Genomic DNA, 24448 nt, shown 5'->3' with positions numbered 1-24448 from the left:
TGCAAATCATAAATATATATATAGTAAGGTCTCGATTTTTCTTAAATAAGAAAACATGAAATTCAATCATTGACTTTTCTTCAAATTGAAAATGTCATCAAAATAAATGTTTCTTATGGCAACATCTTATTTTACCTAAAAAGAACAATAAACACCTGCACTAACTCCATGTTCACTTCTTAAAAATAAAAAAATAAAGATATTTCAAGGGAGATAACTGAAAATTATTTTCTCTAAATTATGTCGGTAAATTTATTAATTTATTTAAGAATTGAAATATTGGGAAAAACATACTGTCAAATGACTGTATAACATACTTTTTTAGTGGTGTATACTTTTTTCAAGTATTTTGCAATAGGCTTCCCCACCATATATCTTCCCTCAAATAACATATATGTTCACCTTATTTACTGTGCATAACCTCTTTATTGAACTGTGAAGCTGTGAAACAACTACAGAAAACTAATTAAGAATCTAAGGACAAAAGGTAATGAATAATGCCACAAGCCAAAATGCTTTATTGTGTAACTAACGACTTAATGGACTTAATCACATCATAACATCAATCTAATAGACCACTGATCTGATAATTAAATTATCTTTGTTTGTTTTGTTTCATATTGTAGAACAATAAAAATAGACTTAATTAACATTTAAATATTTTTATATTCTGATTTTTCAGGCTTTGATAAATTTCGGAAATACTCATGATACTTCATCCAGAAATTTGATACACAAGAACTTGTAAAAAAATCCAGTATTTCTTTTTAGAGGGGCTTTAAGTTTTGCCCTTTTTTCTACTGTTTGTTTGTCTGTCCATGGTCGAAAAATTGTTTTCTACTCTTACTTGAGTTTGTCTCTCAATTGTGATTTTGATAGCATAACTGTTACCTTTTAGAGTTATGCCCCTTTACAAATAGAAAATTGCTGAATTTTCCGTTTCCAGTCTCTTACTTTAGTTTGCTTCAACAAATTTTAACACAAAACACGGATCGAGTTTAAATTTGGGTGGTGTACTCACTTTACATGTAAGTGAATCACTGTAACATTTTAGAGTTATATATATATATATGCCCCTTAACAAATGGAAAAATTGAAGATATATTTGTTTCTGTTCTCTAACTTAAATTTGCCTCAATACAATTTGTGTAAAACACAATGTTATTATCACAAAACTAAGATCAGGTACAAATTTGAATATATATCCCCATTTTTACTGTTATATCCCTTAATATAATTAGCAGGGCATCATCTGTGTCCATCAAACAAATTCTTCATTTATTATTTTCATAAAGCACATTTTGCCCAACTGGTAGCTTTAAATTAGATTATCATAGTATCTCAAACTTTTATTGTATTTTGTAAAGTGTAGCATGATGTCCAATCGTCAAAATTGTTGTTGCTTCACTCTGAAATATCTATGTGAATCAATACACGATATTTCAAACAATCTGTTTTTCTGGGTAGGATCTCATATTTAACACCAGTCATAGGATTATGCCAGAAATTAATTAGGCATGCTGAGGAATCAGCAACACCTCTAAAGTTCTGCATGAAATATCAACTTATGGCTAATGTTACTTGATCATTTTACATATTAAGGTGCACAGAATGTGAGGGTCAAATTTTAAAAATTCCATCTAAGCAGTTGCTGGATTTGACATTGAGAAAAACAAGGCAGATGCAAAAAGTTATACAAATTTAACATGAAATGACTTTTTAAACCTCCATGTTTAAAAGCCATCTGCTTAGAACACGCTGTACTCGTTTTAAAATCTTTTAAATTTACTGCCTATCAAGGATTCTCTTTACACAAGTAAGAGTTATTTCTTATTTGATAATCAAAAGCAGATCTATCTAAAGTGTAAATGATACTTGTACAAAATACTTTTTGCAATGAGGGTTTACTGGAGATAAAACTGGCGATAAAAAATGGAGCCTGTGGAATATAATATATGTCATAGATATAAGAAGATGTGGTACATGAATGAGTGCCAATGAGCAAGTCATAATTTGAAAAAGCATGAAAAGAAAAACCATTCATTGTTCACACACAGAGTCTTGGCTTACAAAACAGCAAGATATAAAGGGCCTCAAAAATGTATTTCAAAATGTTTGATCCGGTCTCAGGATGATTATTTTGATCAGGTCTCAGGATGAATATTTTGATCAGGTCTCAGGATGAATATTTTGATCAGGTCTCTGGATGTTTATTTTGATCAGGTCTCTGGATGTTTATTTTGTCTAGACAGCACTTGTATCTTAAAAGAAATGTCTTTTAACCACAGGCCCGTAGCCAGGAATTTCCAAAGGGGGGTTCGTTTGACTCACAAACTCGACTTTAACAGTCACAATTCGAACAGAACATCGACTTTAACAGTGCTTATTTGTTTTCAAGGGGGGGTTTGTCCGAACCCCCCGAACCCCCCCTGGCTACGGGTATGAACCATACATATACATACATATAGATTTTTAATATTTATTTATCATATCTTGAGTTTAAATTTTACAGCATGCCCTTTATTTTTTATTTACCTTACTATTTAACTGTGACCTATGTGTAGGAGTATATATGTATAACGACATACTTCAGCACACATTCTCAATAAACGTATGTCAACAGAACACGTCACAACAAAACTTCAAATAGTGATGTAATTCTGAAAACATAAATCATTGATCTTTAACTGCATGAACAATAATTTAAATTAGGACTGAAATTAAACTCAAGTAAATTGTACTTAGATATTTACAAATTACATTACTAATTCTTGTCATGTTGGTTTATAACTTGATAAGTAAATATCTGCATACGGAAGAAAACTTTAAATGGATTGCTTGAATTGAAAATAAGACATTTATGAAAGGTTGAGAAGTTAACTTTAATAGCTCACTTGTCTATCCATGGAGAGAATAAATTTAAATACATACTTTTATATAATATAACTCGTATAAGTACAATGTACATATTTTATATGAAGTTAAAGGACCCTTTTTTTGGAAAAGAAATTCTATTAACATGTTGAACATGATAAGATAACAAACTGTTGACACAGAAATATATAGGTCTTGTCTTCATTGCAAGTGTGAACATTAAAATATAAAATGGTATAATACTTTTACATGTAATAGACCAAACAATCTCTGTGGAAATGAGAACTTACACTATCAATACCCCTCCTTACAAATGCATACATTTATTTAAGTGGTTTATCTTAAACTGACACAAACTTTAACATGTAAACTAAGCAGGTTAGTTTCAAAGTAAATAACTCATTCCTGAGGGGAAGCGGCAAAATAATCTTAATGGAAATGAGATGTGACAATGGAATATATATATCTAATAATGCTAATGCCAATGACTAAGTCTGAAAACCTATTATCATTTACCTGCCACTAGTGGTTCCCCTTAAAAGAGGGACGAACGATACCTAAGTATTTATCCTAAACAAACGGAAACTAGCTAACCCTAACAGAAACTCAAACATTTTTGAAGTGGCTGCTGTAAACACAGCATGCCTTATTCTGGATTCCAATACTATAAATGGTCCAGACCAAAATCACAGAGTAAATTAATCAACTGTACTTGCATGTTTACTTGAAGTTCAGCTATTTTCATGATGTTTTTATCATTGCTAAAATTGAATTTATGTTAAATATTAGCTTTAAAAAAATTATAAAAACTACACATAATTATCATTCTTACATGTGTATTCTTTGTTCGACAATAAAAGCAATATAACAAAATTAATCAAAAATTGCAAACTTAACAACTTTGTATAATTGTATCTGCACTGCCCCAAAACCTGAATGATTCATTCTGAGATCATGCATGACCCAAATCTTAACCAGAGAATGTATGTTTTAGATATTATGGTCAATGCTTAGGCCAGATAAAAATATATGTGTGGTTCCATTTACCCAATAGCTACCGTAACCCTACTTTTTAGTCTTAATAAAAGCCTCCCTTAAAGATTTTTTTTCATTTTTTATTAAGCACCTGTTAAAGTCTGATTGTTACTCCCATAGACTCAATGTAAAAAAAACTACATAAAATAAACAAAAATCCCTCCCTGTCTTCCCTAACTTTTTATTAGAAACTGGAACCACATGTACACATACTATTTTATTTGGCCTTAATATTAGGGTTCAACAATGAAGGGAGGACATCTATCATCAATTTGATAAAGCATAATAAATGCTAGATATCAAATTACATTTAATGACCTCTTGGTGTTAATATATTCATATATACTGATATGCATAGATGTTAGAGGTCTTATTGCACTGTGACCATGTGTAAATATTAGTATAGATAAATGTATGTTAGACAATACCATGTGGTATGTTTACAAACAAATCAATATCAATGTCTGTTTCTGTCATTAAATTATCAATGGAATGCCAACAGCTAAACTTATATCAAATAATGTCAGTACTACATCATTTTATATAGCTCACTAGATAAAAATACTTGAGGTATCTTTATTAGATATACAGATATATTTTTGCTATTGGAGGAATACTGCCTTTAAATTTGCAGATTTTTTTTATAATTATTTCTTTAAATAGCTTGATTCATTTATCATGTTTACTAGAACACACCCGCGAAATCGCAGGCATCCAGAGCATGGTTGAAAGTATGTAAAATGTTGTAGGAAGGTTTTTGTAAAAGATTTATTGAATGGGGAATTTTCGGAATGGTGTCAGAAGTCATAGGTGCTTGGGGATAGGACTATTGTTCTCCCCCCTCCCTTTTTTCCAATTATCCCCCCCAAAAATTGTTTTCTTTTAATTTTAATATGAACATACATTTAGTGTATTATGAACATTCATTAATACTATAAAAAAAAAAAAGTAAAAAAGTAAAAAAGACAGACTGACAGTCATATTTACTTTCATAAAACATGTAAAATGTTAATATAAAAATATTACTGATTTGTCGGTTTCTTCTGTATAAATGATGAAACATTTATTTATTATACATAATTAATTTTATTTAACAAATACAGGAACAAATTTACTGTCAAATTTTAGAAAGACACCTTATTATTACTAAACAAACAACCCAATTATTAACAAAAATGAAAAGTTGGCTAAATGAAAATACCTTATTTTAAAAAGTTGAATAAATAGGAAGACATGTACTGTATAAACATGATATATATGTGAAAGTTATTTTTTAAATTTCTTGGAAAATATTAAATAGTTCTTGGTAAAGTTTCATTAGGAAGACAATATATAAATGGCCAAGAAGATAAAAGAGTTGATTACAATTGGATTTTGTTTAATTTTTTAGAATTCCTTGCATGCTTTAGGCTTTAATACAAAAAGTGATACATGTATTGTATATATATAGTCAGAAATTTTGTTTGCATCAATAATTGCCATTGTTGAAAAATGTGAAGAAATACAAGACCATTGTTTATGATTTCAGGAACTGCTGCATACAAATTATGCTGTCACAAAATTTCAAATGTGAGTTTCTATTTTTGCAAAATCCCCCTGTTGCCTTTTTAGTCAGTCTTCGCTTTAAAAACCTTTCAATTTATTAATTTATCAAAATTCCACTTAAAAAGATAACAGCTTACGGTCGGCAAAAAGTTCATTCAGACAGTTAAACTACTAAATAATCTTTATATAAATATTTTAAGATTGTAACCATTTGTAATACCTGATTTAAAATTTGTAATCGATGGGCCCTCAGTACTTAGTAACCGTAAATTTAATATAGTTTAAATATATATATAGCAATGAGTTTTGACAAAGTTGATGATAAATTGATACTCTGGCTTCATGTAGTGTTATTTTGCTTTCGCCTAAGCGGAGGGGGCTTTAATTAGTTTTTACCCTTGTCCGTTTGTATGTAACGTCCCAAATGTATTTCCATTCTCTAACTTAAGTTTGCCTCAAACAAATTTATTGAAACTTATACACAATGCATACTACGACAAAATATAGATCAAGTTAGAATTTTGGTAGTGTCAGTTCTGCCCCTCTACAAATGGAAAATCTCTGTTTTCTAACTTTAGTTTGCCTCAAGCAATTTAAAGGTTATGAAACTTATACACAATTCTAGATCTTCTTACTACAAAACACGGATTAAGTACAAATTTGGGAATAGTTACTTTTACAGTTCTACAGTTAAATTTCTTTATAATCTTATATGCATTGCAAGCAGGAGCATCATCTGTGTCCAATGGACATTTTCCCCAATTATTTTGTAAGTGATTAAACAGATACTATGATATATAAATACCCAGACAAATTGTATTCTACAATTGACATGACTTATATATCACTACCAACATAGATGGTATTTAGCAAGTCCTTTATGTACTATATTGTTATGACTGTACATAAAGAAGATGTGGTATGTTTGTCAAAGAGTCAGTTCCGATCCAACAGAGACCATAGGATCATGAGGATTAAGTGAAACAATTACAGGTTATAAATGAGCTAAATATCCCATCAATGGTAGGAAAAGAAATAGAAAAGAAATAAGATATTATGTATAATTCAAGAATACAGAAATGGAAGATCCAACATCTTAAGTAAGGGATGAAAGCTAGGTCTCAACTGTTATTTCTTAACAAAAGATTTGATTAGTCTAGAAATATGGCAGACACTATACATGCTATATTTTTCACTTTCTGTCTTGATATAGGTGAGATATAAGTAATCTGACAAGGTTATCTCCCTCTAAGATTGATCAGTATATAGGTATTTTCTGCACCAATAAGAAAGCCTATTGTTTCACCTTTAATCAGGAAAGAGTGTAGTTGAATTATTAATTATCTTGATGTCTGCTATAATTGTCATGTTAATTCTTACTTGATAAAGCTTTGATTGAGTATGATTAGTTACAAGGTTATAAATTAATGATGATCTTTTCATGCTTCTGAAGTGTTATATATAACACATGTGCTATTAACTTCATTATTTAACTGCCAGGATTTAATGAGAGAAATTGGTATAAGCTGTTTAAGTAGCTGGAGCAATAGCTATCCTAAAAAAAGGCCAAAGCCAGAGAGGAAACACATAATAAAAACTCATTCTGAACTTAAATACTAATTAACTTTGAATGGTTTTACACTAGTCATTTTTTAGGCCCCATATAGCTTGCTGTTCGGTTTAAGCAAAGGCTCTGTGTTGGCCGTACTTTGACCTATAAGGGTTTACTTTAACAATTTGTGACTTGGATGGAGAGCTGTCTCATTGGCACTCATACCACATCTTTTTATATCTATACTTACTAAAACAAGCATACAATAGATTTGGATAAAAAAAAACAGATGATTCAATTGAGTTTAATTTATTCCCGAAATCTGATGCATCAATATCATTTTAAAATTTCTTCGTCAATGTGAAAGTAGAAAAAGTGAAATGAAAATGCTTCAAATGAACTAGATATATTGCTGATTATTTACTTTCACGACTTTTCTGAGTCGAAAAATATCATGAAAATAAATCCTAGCAAACATGTTCAACTTTAATTGTTTGAATCTTTATTTCAAATGTAAATGTATCTTATTTTGAAAGAGTCATATACAATTTTACAATACCCTTCTAGAGCACCTGAAATCAAGCCTTATATTTTGTGTTGTTGGTGTTGGTCAATCATTAGTTCAAGTCTATGTTGTGTTTTGTATTCTGTGTTTTGTCATTTTCATAGTTTGCCATCATCATGTGTTGTCAGTTAAATTGAATAAGTAAGTCTTTCGCCACTCTTTTAGAAGACATTTAAAAGTAACAACACATGAACCCACACACACTGTTCAATTAAACAGCTGAGTATTTTGTGTCCTTAGAAAAGATATATATGATAAATTTGTCCTCTATTTCAGTTTGAGCCAGTCTGTCCATGTAGCTATTACTGTACAACAGCATTGTTTAAAGATGGTGAGTATATATATTAACCATATGTAAAAATAAGAAGATATGGTATGATTGCCAATGAGACAAATCTTTACAAGTGATTTAATGACAGAGAAATTTAAAACTTCTAAGACCACAAGAGACCAAAGGACTTCAACAATGAGCAATGTATACACAAAATATTTAAAAAAAAAGATAAATTTAAAGCTGTGATTCTGTTTATAAGTATGATACCTTTTGTCATCTTTCGTTAGATGTGATAATCATGTGTGATTTATACATTGTTTTGTCATCTTTCGTTAGATGTGATAATCATGTGTGATTTATACATTGTTTTGTCATCTTTCGTTAGATGTGATAATCATGTGTGATTTATACATTGTTTTGTCATCTTTCGTTAGATGTGATAATCATGTGTGATTTATACATTGTTTTAGTTCATTCCAGGGTTCTAGCTTTAAAATAAGTCTGGAATCTATTTCATATTCACTCAAGAACTCTAAGCTTTTGAGTGTGTTGATATAAATATTTTCAAAATGGACATTTTTATCAAAGTATATACAAATGTATTCATGTATCATGTATTATGCTTTTACATGATACACGATTTATTGTAAATTCAGAAATTTTGCATACATTAAATGATATATTATTGATTTTTTTATCAAATTACAAAAAAGTTACATTCATTATTGCAATTTCGGCATGTGGTGCGTTCAAATAATAGCATCAAAATTTGAGATTCAAAGTTTTATTTTTGTGAAACAATCCATTCACTATTTTTGTAGAATAAATGTACCATTCAATACAGAAAGCTTCATTTTATAAATTTTCATTCATTTTAAGGTCAGAAAGAAGGTAAGCGTTTGAAACTTGTGCAGGACTTTTGTGTTTATACTGAAGCTTTCACTTTCTTATTTCTAACAGAAATTATCCCTTTTCTAAACCACACACATTATTTCTAAACATAACATATGTTGAATAGGAAAACAAAATGTCTTTGCACTTAATGTTATTTGAAGAATTTCATGTATAGTGGTAGTAACGTCAGATTCTATAATCCTCATGAAATTTTACATATCAATGCAAAGTCATTTTCTTTGAAAGATAAAAAACATGTTATTACAATATTTATAATGGCCAAAATAAAATCTCAATTACATGTATTACAATCCTCACCGATTACACTGTGCATGTACTTGTAAATTATCAATGGTTTTACTAAAAGAGGCTGTTTACATGAAGTACAGCGATATAAAAAATATTACAAAAAAAAAAAACGAGACTAAATTTGAGAAAAAAGCAATATAAGTATCAGTTATCTATAAGAAATAAGATTAAATAACTTATTTTGTGGTACTTCAATTTTAGGTTAAAAGAAGTCTTTTAAGCTTTGACTTCCTCACCTACAAATCATACTTATTCCATGACCTCACCCACAAAACCCTTCCTGTTAATTTAGTCTTAACCTAACAAATGAAACTTATTCACAACACTTATAACCAACAAACACAGATCAAATTCAAATTTGAGTGACCTGTGTCACTTTCACAGTTCTCGATTTATGCCCTTTTTAGTTTATAAATGGAAAAAAATAGCAAATTTGTTTTTGTCTCAACTCAATATTGTGAAACAAATGCTTAATTATGTCACTAAATACGGATCAATTAAAATTTGATGGGTCTCACTAAGTCACAGCTTTTGAGTAATGTCCCTTTATTAATGGAATAATTGACGATTTGTAGAATATACTGTAAAGCAAGGGACTTCTGTAATGAGACCACCATAGCAGTTAACATTATTTGAAGCAGCCTAACAAATGTTGTGTTTGCAATGTAATTAACTAATGTACTGTTAGAATGATTTCACTGAATAACTTTCTAAAGCATTAAACCGTTGCCTTATCTAATATAGAGTTGCTGCAGATTTGTTTACAGGATCAAACAAACAAATCTCAGCGTGAACATTAACTTTTAACGAAGAATTATGAGCTAACTTTTACAAACTAATCTTCTTTCCTAACTATTTTTGTTGAATTACGGCTTTATTTGGGATTAAATGAGTGGGAGGGAGGCTCAGAAAGCCATTACAAGAGATATGTTTTAAGGATGATGTAATAGAAATATTTCTTGTATTGCATAACCTGATATTGTCTGATATTGAATCCATACAAACAGCATTATTACCATGTTATTGAACTTTATCGATTTTAACTTAACTTTGATAAATGATCAGGGATAAAAAAAAAACGAAAGGAAATATAATAAGTTTTCTTAAGTACGTTGTACGATAAGGATTTCAGTTCTGACGGCTCGTAATTGGATACAAGTGGAATCAGGTATTGATGGCAGATGATTTGTAATTATATTCTCAACTTGTTTCCATTGAAGGTGCAGGTTAACTTAAGAATTTCTGTAGATCCAACAAATATAAGGGGAGTTACCAATTCTGCGTCAAATGTGACATGTAAAATGGTACACCTATTAAAACCTTCTATAATTTTCATTTGAAATCTGATACTTAGTACTGTAAGATGAGGATGTTAAATAACAACTATATTATAATTAAGCGAAAGGTTCAACCTTCAATAATGAGCAAACAAATAATATAGTGAAGTACAAAAGGGCCCTTCATAAGAAACTGTCGCACATTTCAAAAGAGAAAATTAATTGCATGAAAACAATAAACAAAAATAGCTATATGGGAAATAGCAACCAACAACAACCTCTGAATCTACTAGTTCACTTGTATTATCAAGTCTGTAATAGTACATGAATAAAATTCATAATACACTTATATTATTAGTCACTACCATATTTGTAAATCTGCACACAACGTTCAAGTCAAGAAAGATTGCTAACTTATACTTCGTCCAGAAAGATTGCAAACAAGAGAGGTTAAAAATACCAAAGGTACATTCAAATTTTAAGTTGAAATAAAATTTGGATATTTATGTAGCTGTAAAAGAAAAAGTCAAACAAACAACAGTACACAAAACACAACACAGAAAACTAAGAATGAGCAACATGAACATCACTAAAAAACTTTAAATTGTAAGTTTTCATTCAAAACAATGATAGAAAAATGAGAACATGTCAATCTAAGGAAAAAAGATTCAAAATGTGGAGGCTTAGTACGTTTCACTTCATTAACATTTAATTAAACAAAAGCCATAATTTTGATGGAATCAAAGAATATATTGTCAAAAATATTGTCTTTTGACAAGAAGTTAATAAATATTTCACGAAAGTATGTAAAACTTGCATTATTGTAAAAGAAACCCTTGTACAGTAACATGTGGCATTGTATAAGATATTGATTTTATGGAAAAATTTCAGAAATGTTGAAAAATATATTTAAATTTTATGGTCTACACTCATTTATATTCCAATTCCAGTCCAATCTGACAAGTCTTTGACCTTGTAAATGAAACAAAGACTAGAGAGAAATTGTTTTTTTTTTAAATTAGCTTCATGCACTATTAATTATACTGAAACCATTTCTATATGTTTTATTTGAAAATAACAACCTGCAAGTTATTGATTATTATAGATGAATTATTAATTGCTCAGTCAATTATATAAAATAATTGTTTGTTTTAGCCTTGAGGTAAATTGACTCTGCTCAATCATAATGGTTTCCATTCAGATGACGATCGAATAATTCAATTTTCTGACAATTTTTTTTCTCAAGAAAAGTGAGATACCATGTATATATAAAAACCAACAGTTTTTATTGACTGATCAATAAGTAGTTTTGAAATATTTCCGGTTACTTAGCATGGAATTTTCAATTGAAATTTAAAAAAATAGTTTGCATGACCTGAGTTTATCATGTTTATATGCAAAATTGTTCAATATAAGTTTGAAAAGTCTTGTACTACACATTTTCAATCAGAAGTTCAAGTATGAAAGAATGGAAATGGAGATAGTATTTTGTCAAAGAGACTATTTTGCGGTCTTGGAACCCCCTAACAGGGGCTGGTCTGGCTCCTAAAAAGTTAGAGCCAGAAAAATCACCAGTAGCCGTATTTTGTTGCCAGATAAAACTAGATAAATGTTTGGTACATGTAGTTATACCAAAGATTTAGAACGTTACTTAGAAGTTATCTTAGTTCACATTTATCATAATTGCAATAATGAGCTGGCAACATAAACATTGGCAGGGAATACAGCTCAATATTGTTTACATAAAATGCCAATTTGTGAATGAACCCTGCAATGCATGATGATTAAAGGATAGATTTCATCATGTTGCATAACTTGATAAACATAAAGGAAAGATTCCTCTGTATTTGTCATGATAAAGTGCATGCTGAAAGATTGATTCTTTGATGAAAAGCAAACAAGTTCTTGATTACTTCACATTAATTTAACATAACAACCTGCGCTGATTAAGTTTTCCCAAGAATGATGACTTTTACATTTAAAGTTCCTGTAGTTTTGGAGAATTACATTTTTAAAAGGGAAAATTGTAAATAGATGCTTCACTTTTTGTCAAACCTTCGACTTTAGTCGAAAAAGCGAGACTAAGCGATCCTACATTCCATCGGCGGCGGCGCCGTCAACAAATATTCACTCTGTGGTTAAAGTTTTTGAAATTTTAATAACTTTTTTAAACTATACTGGATTTCTACCAAACTTGGACAGAGGCTTGTTTATGATCATATGATAGTATCCAGAAGTAATTTTTGTAAAAATAAAATTCCATTTTGTCCGTATTTTACTTATAAATAGACTTAGTTTTTTCTGCGGGGAAATATAACATTCACTCTGTGGTTAAAGTTTTTAGAATTTTAATAACTTTCTTAAACTATCCTGGGTTTGTACCAAACTTGGACAGAAGCTTGTTTATGATCATAAGATAGTATCCAGAAGTAAATTTTGTAAAAATATAAATCCATTTTTTCCGTATTTTACTTTTAAATGGACTTAGTTTTTCTGCAGGAAAACATTACATTCACTCTGTGGTTAAAGTTTTTAAAATTTTAATAACTTTCTTAAACTATCTTGGGTGTGTACCAAACTTGGACAGAAGCTTATTTATGATCATAAAATAGTATCCAGAAGTAAATTTTGTAAAAAGATAACTTCATTTTTTCTGTATTTTATTTTTAAATGGACTTAGATTTTCTTTAAGTTAACATTACATACAGTTTGCAGTTTAAGTTTTCAAAACATTCATTAGATTTATAAACTATCCTAGATTTTTACCAAACTTAGACAGAAGCTTCTTACAATCATAAGATGATATCAAGAGGAACATTTTTATTCTTTTTTTTCGTCATTTTTGTTGAGCCCTCGATTTACAGCAAAAGTAGGCGAGACACTGGGTTCCGTGGAACCCTTACAAATTTTTATTTAGAAAAAATAGATTAAAAGACACACTTAGCAAATAATTAACTGAAATCAAACATTTACATCCACTGATCAAATATATTAAAAAAGGTCACAAATGAACAAAGCACAGGTAGACATGTCGTACAGCTCTAGATGTCATTTGTACATGTTTATTCCATGGTTTTTATCATGTTTTATTAATTTTGTCACAAATCATGTTAGCTGTTGATTTATAAAGTCAATACATTGTTGGTCACAGAAGCAGACAGTATTTTCCTGTTTAAACTCTTCTTTTGGGATCCAACCATAATTATCGTTTGAACTAAATGTGGTAATGCAATAACAATTAAGACCAGCAGGTTGTTATAATTTCAGTCTGAAATTTTAAAATGTATAAAAAATGAATTATATAATTATATGTAGTACAGGATAACATTTTTCTATTTAAATTGTATACTACTTTTCTAGTATCATACTACAATATCTGCAGAAATGTACAATAGGACTTTGTCAATATCACTTCCCATTATTTCCTATTACTAGTATAAGATAAGATAAGATAAGATAAGATATTTTATTTTCCAATTATGGGCCCCAAAGGACATAAACATTACAACATCAATAATTTTTTCATAATACAATACAAACAATGAGATAAAAAAAAAAAAAGTTAAACGAGAACTATTTAAGTTCTTAAAGAATACGTAGATAAAGAATCTATAGTATGTAGTTTTTTTTTAATACTAATGCATTTTATTGCAAGTGTGGTTGATATAGATAACAAACAAGCAGCCCAAAAAGAAAAAAAGAAAAATAGATATCCACATATGTATAGTACACAAAAAGTTGGATCAATTAAATATATAATAATTATAGTATAAGTGTGGACATAAATAGATATTGTGCTATCATTGTTAGATGTATGTTGTTATAATCATTAAGAAATAATGGGGAAAGTTCAATACACCTTTACAAGTCAACTTAAGCTCAGTGACAATGTGAGCTGAATGAGAGCACTGTCAGTGGGATATTGGGCTGAGATAGGGCATTTAATTAGTAATTTGTGGAAGGACATGGAAAAGAAAAGAATATAAATTGGGAAAGTGCAAAGGAAATGACAAAGCAAAGAATTACATTTGGAAAGGGCAAACTAAAGAAAGAATAGTTGTGAATAAAACTCTTAATCAACAAGGGTCTTGTTGTCAATTAAACTCTAAACCAACAAGGGTCTAATTGTGAATAAGACTCTAAACCAACAAGGGTCTAGTTGTGAATTAAACTCTAAACCAACAAGGGTCTAGTTGTGAATAAAACTCTAAACCAACAAGGGTCTAGATATGAATAAAACTCTAAACCAACAAGGGTCTTATTGTGAATAAAACTCTAAACCAACAAGGGTCTAGTTGTGAATAAAACTCTAAACCAACAAGGGTCTTATTGTGAATAAAACTCTAAACCAACAAGGGTCTTATTGTGAATTAAACTCTAAACCAACAAGGGTCTAGTTGTGAATAAAACTCAAACCAACAAGGGTCTAGTTGTGAATAAAACTCTTAATCAACAAGGGTCTAGTTGTGAATAAAACTCTAAACCAACAAGGGTTGTTGTGAATAAAACTCTAAACCAACAAGGGTCTTATTGTGAATAAAACTCTAAACCAACAAGGGTCTAGTTGTGAATAAAACTCTAAACCAACAAGGGTCTTATTGTGAATAAAACTCTAAACCAACAAGGGTCTAGTTGTGAATTAAACTCTAAACCAACAAGGGTCTAGTTGTGAATAAAACTCTAAACCAACAAGGGTCTAGATATGAATAAAACTCTAAACCAACAAGGGTCTTATTGTGAATAAAACTCTAAACCAACAAGGGTCTAGTTGTGAATTAAACTCTAAACCAACAAGGGTCTAGTTGTGAATAAAACTCTAAACCAGCAAGGGTCTAGTTGTGAATAAAACTCTAAACCAACAAGGGTCTAGATATGAATAAAACTCTAAACCAACAAGGGTCTTATTGTGAATAAAACTCTAAACCAACAAGGGTCTAGTTGTGAATTAAACTCTAAACCAACAAGGGTCTAGTTGTGAATAAAACTCTAAACCAACAAGGGTCTTATTGTGAATAAAACTCTAAACCAACAAGGGTCTAGTTGTGAATAAAACTCTAAACCAACAAGGGTCTAGATATGAATAAAACTCTAAACCAACAAGGGTCTTATTGTGAATAAAACTCTAAACCAACAAGGGTCTAGTTGTGAATTAAACTCTAAACCAACAAGGGTCTAGTTGTGAATAAAACTCTAAACCAGCAAGGGTCTAGATGTGAATAAAACTCTAAACCAACAAGGGTCTAGATATGAATAAAACTCTAAACCAACAAGGGTCTTATTGTGAATAAAACTCTAAACCAACAAGGGTCTAGTTGTGAATTAAACTCTAAACCAACAAGGGTCTAGTTGTGAATAAAACTCTAAACCAACAAGGGTCTAGTTGTGAATAAAACTCTTAATCAACAAGGGTCTAGTTGTGAATAAAACTCTAAACCAACAAGGGTCTAATTGTGAATAAGACTCTAAACCAACAAGGGTCTTATTGTGAATAAAACTCTAAACCAACAAGGGTCTAGATATGAATAAAACTCTAAACCAACAAGGGTCTTATTGTGAATAAAACTCTAAACCAACAAGGGTCTTATTGTGAATGAAACTCTAAACCAACAAGGGTCTTATTGTGAATAAAACTCTTAATCAACAAGGGTCTAGTTGTGAATAAAACTCTAAACCAACAAGGGTCTAATTGTGAATAAGACTCTAAACCAACAAGGGTCTTATTGTGAATAAAACTCTAAACCAACAAGGGTCTAGTTGTGAATAAAACTCTAAACCAACAAGGGTCTAGATATGAATAAAACTCTAAACCAACAAGGGTCTTATTGTGAATAAAACTCTAAACCAACAAGGGTCTAGTTGTGAATAAAACTCTAAACCAACAAGGGTCTTATTTTGAATAAAACTCTAAACCAACAAGGGTCTTATTGTGAATTAAACTCTAAACCAACAAGGGTCTAGTTGTGAATAAAACTCTAAACCAACAAGGGTCTACTTGTGAATAAAACTCTTAATCAACAAGTGTCTAGTTGTGAATAAAACTCTAAACCAACAAGGGTCTAGTTGTGAATAAAACTCTAAACCAACAAGGGTCTTATTGTGAATAAAACTCTAAACCAACAAGGGTCTAGTTGTGAATAAAACTCTAAACCAACAAGGGTCTTATTGTGAATAAAACTCTAAACCAACAAGGGTCTAGTTGTGAATTAAACTCTAAACCAACAAGGGTCTAGTTGTGAATAAAACTCAAAACCAACAAGGGTCTAGTTGTGAATAAAACTCTAAACCAACAAGGGTCTAGATATGAATAAAACTCTAAACCAACAAGGGTCTTATTGTGAATAAAACTCTAAACCAACAAGGGTCTAGTTGTGAATTAAACTCTAAACCAACAAGGGTCTAGTTGTGAATAAAACTCTAAACCAACAAGGGTCTAGTTGTGAATAAAACTCTTAATCAACAAGGGTCTAGTTGTGAATAAAACTCTAAACCAACAAGGGTCTTATTGTGAATAAAACTCTAAACCAACAAGGGTCTTATTGTGAATTAAACTCTAAACCAACAAGGGTCTAGTTGTGAATAAAACTCTAAACCAACAAGGGTCTAGTTGTGAATAAAACTCTAAACCAACAAGGGCCTAGTTGTGAATAAAACTCTAAACCAACAAGGGTCTAGTTGTGAATAAAACTCAAAACCAACAAGGGTCTAGTTGTGAATAAAACTCTAAACCAACAAGGGTCTAGATATGAATAAAACTCTAAACCAACAAGGGTCTTATTGTGAATAAAACTCTAAACCAACAAGGGTCTAGTTGTGAATTAAACTCTAAACCAACAAGGGTCTAGTTGTGAATAAAACTCTTAATCAACAAGGGTCTAGTTGTGAATAAAACTCTAAACCAACAAGGGTCTAGTTGTGAATAAAACTCTAAACCAACAAGGGTCTAGTTGTGAATAAAACTCTAAACCAACAAGGGTCTTATTGTGAATAAAACTCTAAACCAACAAGGGTCTTATTGTGAATTAAACTCTAAACCAACAAGGGTCTAGTTGTGAATAAAACTCTAAACCAACAAGGGTCTAGTTGTGAATTAAACTCTTAATCAACAAGGGTCTAGTTGTGAATAAAACTCTTAATCAACAAGGGTCTTATTGTGAATAAAACTCTAAACCAACAAGGGTCTAGTTATGAATAAAACTCTAAACCAACAAGGGTCTTATTGTGAATAAAACTCTAAACCAACAAGGGTCTTTTTGTGAATAAAACTCTAAACCAACAAGGGTCTTATTGTGAATAAAACTCTAAACCAACAAGGGTCTAGTTGTGAATAAATCTCTCAACTAACAAGGGTCTAGTTGTGAATAAATACCAATAGAGACAATCAAATTCAGCACTACCAAGTTTCCTAAATGACTTATATTTTTTACAGAAGCTACAGTTGTATATAGAGATGGATTGCCGGTGTTTTCAGTGCCTTTACCGTCCAGACGACAAAGTTGTGAATTTACAATGAAACCAGTGACACATACAGTTGGTAAATTCCTGTCATTTCTGAAAGAAGAGGATGGTGGAATTGATAGAGCAGCTATATTTACAGAGGGTAAGAAGATAGTTTTATAAAATTTGCAGGAATTGTATAATTTTTAATATAAGAGTTACTGCCCTTGATATATATTTTTTTTATTTTTCTACTTAAAAATGTTAATAACTGATAATAAAGATAGAGATACTGCCCCTTAAAAGTGCAGTGTTAGAAATAGATTATATTTTTAAAAGATGAAAACAAGATAGGATATAATACAAATCACTATGTTGATAATATTCATCAATCTATTTTGATGAATATTTCTGGCTTTAGTGAGTAGGAAGAAATGAGAAAATATAGTTACAGTTATTGCCCATTATTTTACAGTGTTTGTAGATTTATTGTCAGACTGAAAAAAATCAGGATATATATTACAATTTTGATATTATAAGACTTTTATAGATAAATATTTTCTAGAAATGAAACAATATAGGATTTTGAAATAGAGTTACTGCCCTTAGAAATTCTATTTTTAACACATTAGATTGAATTTCAAATGAAAACAGGACAGAATATAAATAACAATATAGATATAGTGCAATCTAGATTGATGTATATTTGCTTGACCAAGAATGAGAAGAGACGAGACAACATATAGTTATTAAAATAGAGTTACTTCCCTTTATTGTGCACTGTTTAGAAGAATTACTGTCAGACGGAAACAAAACAGGATGTATAACGATGTTGGTATAAGGATCAATATAGATTGATGAATATTTTCTTGCCAGTTATAGAGAAGTAAGAAAATAGACAATATACAGTTGCAGCAATGGAGTTACTGCCCCTTAATTGTACACTGTTTAGTAGATTTATTGTCAGATGGAAACAAAACAGGATGTATAACGATGTTGGTATAAGGATCAATATAGATTGATGAATATTTTCTTGCCAGTTATAGATCAGAAAGACCATATACAGTTGCAGCAATGGAGTTACTGCCCCTTAATTGTACACTGTTTAGTAGAATTATTGTCAGATGGAAACAGGATGTATTACAATAGGGATATATTGACTGTTATTGATAGATTTTAAAGCTGGTTATTAAGAGGGAAATGAGATGTCATTACGAGAATGTATTACATTTGATTGTTTCATCCATCAGGCCTGTCTTGTCACATGGCTTATATAAATAGTTGATTCTGTAACGGAGTATTAATGAATTCTTTGGTGGAAATGTTAGGCACATGCAACACAAATCCCAGGAGATTTAGAAATTCAATACATGTTTTTAAATTACAATGTTTCTAAATTAAAAATGTGAGGTTGGGAAGATGTTCAAGGAATTTGAATGGCCAGAATATTTATCTGATTAAAATTGTTTCAGTAAAGTTCTCAAATTATTTGTGTTTAGAAACTTTAGATATAGGGTTAATTCTGATGTACAAATATATCAATTAAAAATACTATAATTTCTATAAATATCTCTTCCTAATAAATTCTATCATTTGTGCTAGATATAACAACCTTCCCTAAAGGATGATTGATTGATTATAGTCCTGTGGCAAATATTTCATGGATTTTAAGGATGTCCTGGATGATTTCCTATAGGTATTGAAATACTAATTCAGACCCAGTCAGAAAGAACATACAAGAAAGAAGTGCATATTTAGAATTAAATAGTTCCTATGCATAGCTGTAACTTTGTCATTATGTTAATTAAGAAAAAAATCAAAAATTGGGGTTGATCTCAGGTTTTCTAGGAGGGAAAACAGATCCTTCTCCACATGTGGCACTTGTTGTGTTGCTCATGTTATTATACAAATCCGGTAAATAGTCTTATTCGGTAGGTCACATTTGTGGTGAACATAAAGGACAACCAATTGAAAGGGAGATAATTGTGTTAAAGTTTTTGAAAAGAGATTTTATTACTAGTACTTATTAATTACTAATTCTATGGTTGGGTTGTTGTCTCTTTGACACATTCACCACTCAATTTTATTTATGTTAAAAGATTTATCAATTCATCAATGTGCTGATTTTTGAAACTCTAAAAGCAAAGAATACAGTTCAAAAACTACATCAGAACACTACACTAACAAACCTATAGATACCTGAACCTATCATGATGACTTGACTGTCTTACAAATTGAAATGAAACTCATTTTGATAAATCTAATTTGAAATCACTTCAATTTAATTACATTGAAGTTGCACAATTTCTTACAGGGAAATTGAAGTTTGATCGAGAATAGTATAGAAACCTTATTTAGTAAAATAAAAATCCAATTACATTGCAGATATTTGGTTGAAAGGAGTAATTTCAGTTGTAATTTACAAAATGTAGTTTGTTAGGAGAAAATTTATAAAGTCAGGTTTGAAATTCTGGTTTTAAAACCAAATCTGTAAAACATGCAACTTGTTACACTGGATTTATGAAAAAGTATGGTTACAAAAGCTATTGTTTCTCTCTAGATAGAGTGAAACTTAACCTTAATATGAAATAGCGGAGATGTTGATTATTCTAGAGACAACTATTCACATAAAAATCATAATACTCTGAAAATGAAAGTAAGACTTTGGTTTGAAATTCAGCAAAAAAATCCCTCCAAACCGATTCTTAGAGTTGTTTTGAAGTTAAAGGGTTTGATTAATTGATTGATTATTTTTTTGTTGTTCTTGAAAGCCACTTTAAGCACAATTGTGTTTTTTTATTGCGATAAGTTTATATTGATCGAGGAAGCCAAATGCTTAGAAAGAGCCATGACCCTTGGCTGCAAAGCTGATAATCCTATAGGCAATTATAAGATTGAGGTTGAGGGCACCTGCCATGTGGGAATGAAGCTTATAGGAGTTGTGGGCTTAATAGGATCAAGGATGAAGGACAAATTGTGACTTCCAGCTAAAGAGCCACTTAGTTTATCAATTAAGATTGAGGTTGAGGGCACCTGCCATGTGGGAATGAAGCTATAGGGAGTTGTGGGCTTAATAGGATCAAGGATGAAGGACAAATTGTGACTTCCAGCTAAAGAGCCACTTAGTTTATCAATTAAGATTGAGGTTGAGGGCACCTGCCATGTGGGGATGAAGCTATAGGGAGTTGTGGGCTTAATAGGATCAAGGATGAAGGACAAATTGTGACTTCCAGCTAAAGAGCCACTTAGTTTATCAATTAAGATTGAGGTTGAGGGCACCTGCCATGTGGGAATGAAGCTATAGGGAGTTGTGGGCTTAATAGGATCAAGGATGAAGGACAAATTGTGACTTCCAGCTAAAGAGCCACTTAGTTTATCAATTAAGATTGAGGTTGAGGGCACCTGCCATGTGGGAATGAAGCTATAGGGAGTTTTGTGCTTAATAGGATCAAGGATGAAGGCCCTATTTTGACTTCTAGCTAAAGAGCCACTTAGTTTATTAATCAGATCAAAGGTTTCATGCAAATATAGATTTAGCAAATCTTGAATTATAAAGTTATATTTGAAATTTTACTGGAGAAGAAATGAGGCAATTTTGTTGAATTACGTTTTAAATTGAACCAATGTTACAGTCTTTTAGCTAGTAGTTTATCATACATAATCTTCATGAATCTCTTAAGACTAAAAAACCTGTTAATCAAATTGATCCAGGCTTTATCATCTTTTCTTCATCTTAACAATTCTACTGATTTCTTCTGAGATGTTGATAGATGGCATAACAATAGAAAATGAAAACCTCCTTGTAAACCCATAACAGGGAGTGTGACAAGACTACAAAAACAGTAATCAAATGACGGTCTCTTACCTTAAGTAGCCAATCTTGATTCCGCTACGGAACCTTTCTCATTAGGACAGAAGTGTTTATTAGGGGAGCACAATGATTTATTTCTATTCAGGAGAAATCGTAACATAAAGTTAATTTGATTTTCATGGTAGATGTTTGTATTTATTTATGAAACTAACAGTTGATATATTATTTTCCTGAGTACTGTGCACTTATTATAATACCACCTTTTAGACTTATGATATATTATTTTCCTGAGTACTGTGCACTTATTATAATACCACCTTTTAGACTTATGATATCTTTGGCAATATATATATATAGTCTATTGTGCATGCTTATTATAATGCATTGGCCTTTTAGACTTGTGATATCTTTGGCAATAAATTAGTTGCAATATAGGGCAAACCTTTTATTCAAAAACTAGAAACATGTAAAGATCTAATATGATAATAAATGTCATTAAAAGGAATGGCAATAATGAGGGGCATATATAATAATAATTAGGGGAAGTATAGATTTACATTATGGGAACAGACATGTGATCATTCATATATATATTGTTCATCGTTGACAATATGATGGGGTTTGATGCGACTGTCATACAAGTGAGAGGTTTAGCTATCTATAAAACCAGGTTCTATCCACCATTTTCTACATTAGAAAATGCCTGTACCTAGTCAGGAATATAACACTGTTGTTATCCATTCGTTTGATGTGTTTGGACTTTTGATTTTGCCTTTTGATTTTGGACTTTCCTTTTTGAATTTTCCTCGGTGTTTAGTATTTTTGTGTTTTTACTTTTTATATATATAATAAATGTCCTCTTTTGGACCTACAGTATCTTTGGCAATATTGACAGTCATATATGATATATTATATAGTTGTATGAGGAATTTGTATGAAAACAGTATAATAAAATGGATAATGTGTGACACAGTGTCAAATAGACAAATTTGACCAAAGCAGAAAACAGCCATACATGTAAATGGGGCTTTGAAATTTATTTCATTTAACCCCATCTTGAACCTGATAAAACCTAAGTTTAAGATGGTTGTGCACCCACATTTTTGTGACAACATGTTTCTAACCTTTTGCTTTATTGTGGGATAGTTCAGTTTTGGTCATGCCAAATGACATCTCATGAAAGATAAAACGTTGAACAAGTTTGTCTTTATATTTTTTTATCAACAACCAAATGACAAAATGAAACAAAAATGGACACTAACAAATAAAATCTTAAATCGTAATGTCTGAAAATTTTAAACATTGTTTTACATATTTTTACAACAAACCCAATGAAATGTTTTTTTCAAGCTTGTAAATTTTTTTAACAAGTGTTGTGATATGATAATAAATGTTTGGTTATATTGACCTCTGTGATATTTGTAATAGTTCATTAGTCCTGTCATGTGTAAATTCCAGTGAAAAATCAGCTGTATAATTCACAATCTACTTAATTTCTATTTCTGCTGATTAAGCACATTTTGAAGCTTTTACAATCCCTGTTCAATGTGTTATATGTGTTATTAGAGCCTTCATGTAGAAAATCATGGAGAGTTTTTTTCAGTGAGATATTAAGATCAAATTAATGTAATTGAAGATGTTTTTGTCTAATTGAGAAATCAATGTGAGAGATACTTTCAACTACTCATTAGTTTTATTTATGAATCGAGGAAAAGTGCTGCTCTTATATAAAATGTCACCAGGGGGTTAAGATTAATTGTTAAAATAGAAATTTTTAGAAAATCAAATATGAAACGTAAAGGTGTCATCACTATATATAATTGCTTAAGGGAGAACTCAGCTCACTTCTATATACTTCCAAAAAAGAACCTTTTATGAAAAAAAGTTGAACAAAGGCTTTTATCAATGATCCCAAGAACTCACATCAAGAAGTCCCAATAGTATAAGCATATAGAGAAGCTTATATAGTAATGTCAATAAATGTAAAAACCTGATGACTTTTTGGTTAAAAAAAATGTGGGAGAACTACAAGGGAGGCAATCAAAAACCAAAATTAAAGTAAATTAAAATAAACAACACATTGGCCAAAAGAAGTAAGACAGAGAACAAACCACAAATTAAGTTATACGTGATGAATCACACTTAAACAGAATTGAAATTAGTTCTTCGAAACGTTTCAGCAATAATCTGCTCCACTAGTGATACTGTAAAACAATGAACTTTTTATCTGGGTCCTCCACCATTTTGTAATTTTTGCAATCTTCACTACAAGCCATAAGCCAACAGGTTTAGACCAGTAAAAATTTCTGTTAATTCACCTGCCTCTCAAGCCATACAATTTTTAAGAAATATATAAAAAGACTGACCCTTGGATATAAGTCAGAAGTGGATTTGGGAGTGGGGGTTGGGGGGTGGGTGGGGTGGGGGGAGCGATAATGAAAACCTGTAAGATCAAAATTCCTTATCATTGACATTTGCATGTAAAAAAATGACACTTGTAAAAAACACATCAATTAATGATTAGACAAATAGTTTTTGAAAAATATAGGAATTCAAAATACTCAAATACTCAGTCAGATATATGTTAAGTAAAGTGAGTGAATCAATTTAGCATTTTGCCGTAAATATAAGCTTCATGTAGAAAAAATTTGTCTGATAAACCAAAGAAACAGCCTTGTAATATTTTACTTGCATTCAAATAAAAATATCAATGAAACCTTTTCAGACAAAAATTTGCTTCAATTGCGCAATGTTCATAATCGTTAATGTAACTCTCATTTACATAATTAATGCAGCATGTTTCGTTGTCTCATTTTACCCTATACTTTCTCATTAAGACTTTTGTATAACCCATAGTTTGATGAGCTGTTTAGTACAT

The 24448-nt window shown here is 30.6% G+C and overlaps 1 protein-coding gene across 3 annotated transcripts in view; it reads left to right on the top strand.

The window, feature by feature from the left end:
- The window catches only part of LOC134724455 (calcium uniporter protein, mitochondrial-like), a 53804-nt gene that overhangs the window by 4245 nt on the left and 25111 nt on the right, over positions 1–24448 (top strand). For all 3 annotated transcript variants that reach the window (XR_010108429.1, XR_010108430.1, XM_063587471.1), the window contains exons 2-3: positions 7848–7902; positions 17752–17922. Coding sequence is in view for 1 of the 3 variants with exons in the window: in XM_063587471.1 (XP_063443541.1) it covers positions 7848–7902; positions 17752–17922 (226 nt within the window). In the remaining 2 variants the exon portion in view is untranslated. The remainder of the gene's footprint in view (positions 1–7847; positions 7903–17751; positions 17923–24448) is intronic.

This window comes from Mytilus trossulus, chromosome 7 (assembly GCF_036588685.1).
Source record: "Mytilus trossulus isolate FHL-02 chromosome 7, PNRI_Mtr1.1.1.hap1, whole genome shotgun sequence".
In the NCBI taxonomy this organism is placed as follows: Eukaryota; Metazoa; Mollusca; class Bivalvia; order Mytilida; family Mytilidae; genus Mytilus; species Mytilus trossulus.
This window is presented reverse-complemented; position numbering and strand designations above follow the sequence as displayed.